Here is an 8003-nt window from a genome sequence, read left to right as displayed (position 1 = left end):
TATGTTTGCGTGTAGATGAATGTATGGGAAGTATAGGAGCCGTCCAAGTGATAAAGACAACGAAAGTTTCGGACAGGACGTGTTAGACAGCTTTCAGCACAAGGATTTAGAATGAAGGCTGGCAAAAGACAAGAGAGCGAGTGAAAGTTGTCAGTCACTCATGGATTGAGAAAATAATGGATGTAAATAAGTAGACAGTAGGTTATATGGATTTAATATATGTGTGCATGTATGTTTGGAACAACTGCTACTGCACTCATACAAGTGTTGCTTGCCACACTGGGCACCTAACGCCTGCAGACAAAATTAAAAAAAAACAGCAAAGTTATTGGCTTAATGGTGGCGAATAGAGCAAATTTCAACTCGGACACAAACGCGTACACAAATAAAGCAAAAGTGATAATTTTTAACCAATACACGTACGATTTAATAGCTATCTAACTTTTGTTGTAGAACTTTACGGGCGAATTTTGCGATTGTTCACCTGACAGTTTTACCAACCGGATGCTGGAAATAAGCAAACACATACACATACCCACGCGCATATACGTATGGTGCATATACAAGCGCTCACGTACAACCTCATAAGGAAAATGTGGATGAAAACGGAAGAAGGCAGCAGAAGAATATTTGTCAATATATGTTTGTATATATGCGAGTGCGGTTGTGTTGCACCTTTGTGCGATTTACACACAGCTATATTTATATATTAAATTGCACATACGTTCAAATACATATTCTCTACTACATGCATACCCGATATAACAACAAACTTGTATGCGCACATACTATACATAAGTGTATTTTTTGGCAATAAGTTCACATATAAGGCCAATACGTCCATGTCCACGAGCACTTATGATATTGTCTGTAAGTAAGTTAAAAGAGAAAACTGTGCAAACTGCTAACTGCCAAAGACAACGCAGCACCACAACAATGCGCTGGTTGAAACCAAACAAACACACCTTTATAGGTCTTCTACATTCGTCCTTAGCGTTCTGTAGCTGCTGCATACTGTGCCCTAAAGCTACCTGCTTAGCATAATGAAATTTATTAGTTGGCCGTAAATTCGCTTTTCGATTTCCCGTTAATAATTGGTTCCTAGCAAGATATGAACGGTTTGTCGATTTATTTGTGTTTGTGGCCGGGTTCGAAGCTCAAAGTGGGTATTTTGTTAAAGCTTAGGAGTTGCGGATTACAATGGTGTGTGGTGGCTTTACTGTCTTTACGATATTTACAATAGAATAGTCACCATCAAATTGTTTTTTTCTGGTTATCTTCTGGATAGAGATTTTTTTTTTGTGATAAATGAAAACCCTTGGTCATGGAAGTTATAACTCGAATTCTTATGCCTACACTATAGGTTGTATGTGGACTTATGTTTTATTCATCTGATCTTCATGGTTTTCACCTTTGTAATTTGAGTACTCTATGATTGAGTCTCAACCCTTCTCATGCTATGAGAAAAACGAAGAAAAACCATCTATTTCGGAATGTGCTACCACACCAAGCACTGTTATGTCTTATCGCCAAATTACCCAAGCTCTTCAACATGAAAGAGAAAATCGTTTTGAAACATAGCGACATTAGACGATTATAGGGTACTTTATCTGTTGGTGCTACAATGATGATTAAGTTTGTAATATCAGAGATTTTTTGACTTCTACTACTTCTACTGACTTCGCTACTTCTGAGTTGCGAAGAGGAAGTAACGCTTACACCAATTTTAGGTTTAAAGTTTTTAAAGTTCTCTTCTTCTTCTTCTTAATTGGCGTACCGCTTATGCGATTATAGCCGAGTTAACAACCGCACGCCAGTCGTTTCTTCTTTTCGCAACGTGGCGCCAATAGGATATAGAGAAGACTTTGCTTCTCAATTGCCTACTTAGTCCGAAGCAGCACCTGTTGGTTATCCTGCGTTGGATTTCTAGGCTGACATTGTTGGTGGTGTTTACGCTGGTTTCAAGATAGACGAAATTATCTACAACTTCAAAGTTATGACTGTCAACAGTGACGTGGGAGCCAAGTCGCGAGTGCGACGACTGTTTGTTTGATGACAGGAGATATTTCGTCTTGCCCTCGTTCACTGCCAGACCCATTTCTTTTGCTTCCTTGTCCAGTCTGGAGAAGGCAGAACTAACGGCGCGGGTGTTGAGGCCGATGATATCAATATCATCGGCATACGCCAGCAGTTGTACACTCTTATAGAAGATGGTACCTTCTCTGTTGAGTTCTGCAGCTCGAACTATTTTCTCCAGAAGCAGGTTGAAAAAGTCGCACGATAGGGAATCACCTCGTCTGAAACCTCGTTTGGTATCGAACGGCTCGGAGAGGTCCTTCCCGATCCTGACGGAGCTTTTCGTGTTGCTCAACGTCAGTTTACACAGCCGTATTAGTTTTGCGGGGATACCAAATTCAATCATCGCGGCATAACGGCAGCTCCTTTTCGTGCTGTCGAAAACAGCTTTGAAATCGACGAATAGGTGGTGAGTGTCGATTCTCCTTTCACGGGACTTTTCCAAGATTTGGCGCATGGTGAATATCTGGTCGGTTGTTGATTTACCAGGTCTGAAGCCACACTGATAAGGTCCAATCAGTTTGTTGACGGTGGGCTTTAACCTTTCACACAATACGCTCGACAGAATCTTATATGCGATGTTGAGGAGGCTAATCCCACGGTAGTTGGCGCAGATTGTGGGGTCTCCTTTTTTATGGATTGGGCAGAGCACACTTAGATTCCAATCGATGGGCATGCTTTCGTCCGACCATATTTTACAAAGAAGTTGATGCATGCTCCTTATCAGTTATTCGCCGCCGTGTTTGAATAGCTCGGCCGGCAATCCATCGGCCCCTGCCGCTTTGTTGTTCTTCAGGCGGGCAATTGCTATTCGAACTTCTTCATGATCGGGCAATGGAACGTCTGCTCCATCGTCATCGATTGGGGTATCGGGTTCGCCTTCTCCTGGTGTTGTGCGTTCACTGCCATTCAGCAGGCTGGAGAAGTGTTCCCTCCATAATTTAAGTATGCTCTGGGCATCGGTGGCTAGATCACCTTGGGGGGTTCTACAAGAGTATGCTCCGGTCTTGAAACCTTCTGTAAGTCGCCGCATCTTTTCGTAGAATTTTCGAGCATTACCCCTGTCGGCCAGCTTATCGAGCTTTTCGTGCTCACGCATTTCGGCCTCTTTCTTCTTCTGTCTGCAAATGCGTCTCGCTTCCCTCTTCAACTCTCGGTATCAATCCCATCCCATCCCGCACGTGTTGTGGTCGATCGTAACGTTGCGAGGTAGGCAGCCTGTTTTCTCTCCGCTGCGACACGGCACTCCTCGTCGTACCAGCTGTTCTTTTGCACTTTCCGAAAACCAATGGTTTCGGTTGCAGCTGTACGTAAGGAGTTTGAAATGCCGTCCCACAGTTCCCTTATACCGAGTTGTTGACAAGTGCTCTCAGAGAGCAGGAGTGCAAGCCGAGTAGAAAATAGTTCGACTGTCTGTTGTGATTGCAGCTTCTCGACGTCGAACCTTCATTGTGTTTGTTGGCGTGCGTTTTTTGCTGCACAGAGGCGGGTGCAAATTTTGGCTGCCAATATAGTGGTCCGAGTCGATGTTAGGACCTCGGAGCGCACAAACATCTAAAACACTGCAGACGTGTCTTCCGTCTATCACAACATGATCGATCTGGTTGGTGGTTTTTCGATCCGAAGACAGTCAGGTAGCTTGGTGTATCTTCTTATGCTGGAATCTAGTACTACAGATAACCATATTTCGGGCCCCGGCGAAGTTGATCAGCCTCAACCCATTTGGGGATGTTTCGTCGTGGAGGCTTAATTTACCGACCGTAGTGCCAAAGATACCTTCTTTGCCCACCCTGGCGTTGAAGTCGCCAAGCACGATTTTGACATCGTGGCGGGGGCATCTCTCATAAGTGCGCTCCAAGCACTCATAAAAGGCATCTTTCGTCACATCGTCCTTCTTTTCCGTCGGGGATTGGGCGCAAATCAGCGATATGTTGAAGAACCTCGCTTAGATGCGGATTGTGGCTAGACGTTCATTCACCGGGGTGAATGATAGTACTCGGCGACGGAGTCTCTCTCCCACCACGAATGCCACACCAAACCTGCGCTCCTTTAAATGGCCACTGTAGTAAATGTCACAAGGACCTACTCGTCTTTGTCCTTGTCCCGTCCATCGCATTTCTTGGACGGCGGTGATGTCAGCCTTTGTTTTCACGAGGACATCAACCAGCTGGGCAGTGGCACCTTCCCAGTTAAGGGACCGGACATTCCAGGTGCATGCCCTCAATTCGTAGTCCTTATTTCGTTTGCCATGGTCGTCATCAAAAGGGGGGTCTCTCATCCGAGGCTTGTTGCTTCCTTTCATTGGGGGTGTTTGTTTTACATGGCGGGTCCCAAACACAGCGCACAACCCTGTGCAAGGGATGTTTTGCCTTCTCACGTTAGCTCGCCTTCAAACGGATGTTCTTAGGCTACCCAGAGGATACTTGGTCAAAGACCGGAAGTCGTGAGCTGCTTGAGTCACATGCAAAAGAATCGTTTCTGGCCACTCCCAAGTGAATGGCAATCAGAGAACTTTCCTCACTTGCGTGAACTTCTACACATGACTCCATCCTCTATTTCTTTTTGCATTTTTTTAAATTCACACAGATATTTCGCGAATATAATTGTTTACTTAGTACGAGTATCTAAATATGTGAATATTCTCTCTACATTTAAAATATTTTCCATCGTATACGTCTGGTCCTTATGCTCCCGTCTAAGCAAACATCGCGCTGATATTTAGAAAGCATACAAAAGCAAATTTGTAACAAAAAAAAAAAAACAATCCGCATGTTTAATCTAAAGCACAGCACTAAAAACTCGTGAGCATGTGTCTAGAAATCGTGACCAACCAATGAACTTGAAAAATAATGCACTGCCGTACACGACAGAGCTGTAATACTTGATATTGAAGTACATTGGCACATAACATTTAATTATAAATTCAACCAGAATTCTTAATTTTGCATCAGGATTTTCCGTTGTCACATATAATCGCAATAATCTAGCGGCCTTGGTGAGCCACCGAGAATGTACAATTTTCCCTGGTTTGATGTAAGCCAGATCCACCGGAACCACGCCGCTAGAAATTGCATGGGCCATGTCATATCGAATCGGTGGAAAATTCTTTTTTTTCTGGAGCAGGGGGCATATTTTGCAACTCAATTTTCTAGAAGGCGTCCACCACCTAAAAATATATAATAATAAAATAATTAAAAATGGTTGACAATTATAATAAATGAGTGATAGCAATAACTTACCGGAACAGTTTCATAAGTTTCGATTTGACGGCTCAGTTTTCCGGTTGCCGATCTTGGTCCAGTGCTGGTTGATTTATCCAAAGCTTCAAAAAAATGCCGAAACGGAAGTTCGTTGAAGTGTAGAAGGCAAACAAACCAATGCAATGGTCTTTTTAACAGCAATTCGAATCGTCGTATAATTCCACCGTGTGGGCCAGTGTTTGTTGGCTCACCATCAGTGCATATTTCAATTAATGTATCCAGTGATATATTTTTATCGTTGAAAAAACCATTTAATTTGGTTGTTTTGTATTCAGCGGTTTCATGTTCCAGTCTTACGTAACCAATCAATTCAGAATTGGGTTCTCTCAAAATAACAAGATGAGGTTCTTTTACCATCCTAGTATGATACTTCTCATCAATTTTATCTATCGTTAAAGTATCATCTTTTCTGCCATCGAATGAAAACGCCAACAAATTGGTATCATCTAACCGTTTGCGAAGCACTTCTTGTCTGCATTTCTCTTTTTCTCTGCGAACTTTCGATTTATCCATGTTGAGAGATTTCCCATGCTTATCTTTAATTTTAAAATCTTGCAAAAGAGCGGTTCCTAATGCTGATGCTACTCTGTCAGGCACACCAAATCTGTCACATACCAAGGCAAAGTTAAAACAATCGTATCTCTCTGTGTATTGTGAACTTGTGCTTCTATCCATATCTTCTTGAACCTGGTATGTTGGCATTGATGACATAGACGTTGCTCCTTGCTCTTCAGTTTCCATCATAAATGCATTCATTGTTAGTCTTCTCTGATTATGTTGATCGTGCATGAATTCTTTGAGGCGTTCGGGAACCCAGCCGCATGCACATGGAGCTACCTTCAAATCACATTTACATGTTCCAATGTAAAAAATTGTTTCCAGAGATTTTACATACTCTGTAAATTGTTGGGTGTTGTTTCTTCTCTTGATTTGCTCTTGATACACTTTTTTTCAGCATTATTTCCATACCAAGTTTTTCCCAAATTCCAATCAACTTATCTTGTACTTGAATAGTGAATGATTTATGGGAAAACTTTTTTTGTTCTGTTTTAGCACGTTCGCTTAAGTAAAAATAATATCTCAAGATATCCAGATGGGTTGGTAAATTAAGATCAGTCAAATCAGTAGGCACACCAAAAACAGTAACATCATGCTTGGGTATATGACTCATTGGGTTTTCGATAGTTGTTGATGTAGTTGCTTCATCTTGCGGTGTAGAGGATGGTGGATTCATTGTAAACTTTTTGATTTGGAATGGTCACTTCACTTATTATTTTTTTTTAAATACCATAGTGGTTATTGCTTTAGTTCTCCTCACTTTCAGAGGTAATAAGAATGAAATGGTAATTTAAACCAGAGGTATGGTTCCTTCGGCAAAGTTTCTTATTTTGATCCCTAGAATATGATTTTCATAGAGCAATGGGCGATTTTTTTCCCTCCCCACAAATCGACCCGGCCTAGTGTATATACATAGTCTGAAAAAAAAGCAAACAATCGGCGTTTGGAAAAAGTGCGAATTTGCATATAGTTTCAGCGTTTTCCATTTAATTCGCCTACCGGGGGCATACTACAAGTATATACAACAATAAAAGTACATTTGTGTTCTACAGATTGTTGTTTCTTTTATATATTATGAAGACTTTTCAATACCAATCAGAAAACTTTCGACCTCACAGGAGCTCCATGAGTAAAAGCGACTGAGTTTCACCGTCTCCGCCTTTAATTTCTTAGTAAAACTGGGAAACAATACGACATTAAGCTAGGACACTGAGATTGGAGTTCCAGAGGTCTTATACAACTATCTCCGGTTTACAGATTATGAAAGTTAGTGCTTTTACTATTCAAGACTATCTTTAAAACATTTCGGTGTAACTGTTGATTAAAACATATTCATGCCGTGAATGATGTGGAAACTAAAGATATTTATTTAGACGACCGCACTAATTTGCATTAGCGGGCTTAATTTACATTACTACCGCATTTGACCAACGTTAATGCAAATTGGTAATGCACAAGAATTTCGTGCATTTAGCTGAATTTACCAAATTTTAGTAGGCAACACTGCTCAAAAATTACCGATTTTTGCTATTTTTTGACAGTATCAGTTTAAGCAGTTTTATATAATTAAATTATGTGCAAGTATATTAACAAAAACAAATTTTAATATTATTAGATGGCAGAAAATAAACAATGCACAGTTTGCTATCCATTGTTCCAATATTGTTAACTTTTTCGCACACTTTTTGCGCATTACAATTAATTATAGCTTTTATTTTCACTCTATTATCTTTTAACGTAGTTAATTATAAACGAATTTTTTCGTGAAATTTATATTGATTTTCCAAAAATACCAAAATTTTTATTAATAATTTCTCTTATTCATTTTTACTTCACTTTTTTTTTATTGTAAACTAGAGGACCCGTCCACGCTTCACTGTGGCTGATACATAGATAATACTACTACCATCTATATGATTTCTATTAGTTGGATTATAACTAAGTATTAGTTAATGAGATATAATATTTTGTGAAGCAACTTGTGTTAGCTTACAAAAAAATGGATCATAAAGCATTTCGTGTGTTAATAAAGCATTTGGCTTTTTGGGGAAAATACTGTTGAATTTGGGCTCAGGGAAATTCACCGTTGAAAAGATGTTTGCTAACCTG

At 40.4% G+C, this 8003-nt stretch overlaps 1 protein-coding gene across 1 annotated transcript; it reads right to left on the bottom strand.

The window, feature by feature from the left end:
• Nucleotides 1–5224: 5224 nt before the first annotated feature.
• LOC125777570 (uncharacterized) lies at nt 5225–6386 on the bottom strand (the record flags this gene model as incomplete). Its single annotated transcript, XM_049452662.1, has 4 exons — nt 5225–5242; nt 5316–5379; nt 5473–6280; nt 6332–6386. Coding segments are annotated over 4 exons (945 nt in total), but the record flags the coding sequence as incomplete, so codon positions are not given.
• Between the last annotated feature and the right edge of the window lie 1617 nt (nt 6387–8003).

The sequence above is a fragment of the Bactrocera dorsalis genome, chromosome 3, assembly GCF_023373825.1.
Source record: "Bactrocera dorsalis isolate Fly_Bdor chromosome 3, ASM2337382v1, whole genome shotgun sequence".
Classification (NCBI taxonomy): Eukaryota; Metazoa; Arthropoda; class Insecta; order Diptera; family Tephritidae; genus Bactrocera; species Bactrocera dorsalis.
This window is presented reverse-complemented; position numbering and strand designations above follow the sequence as displayed.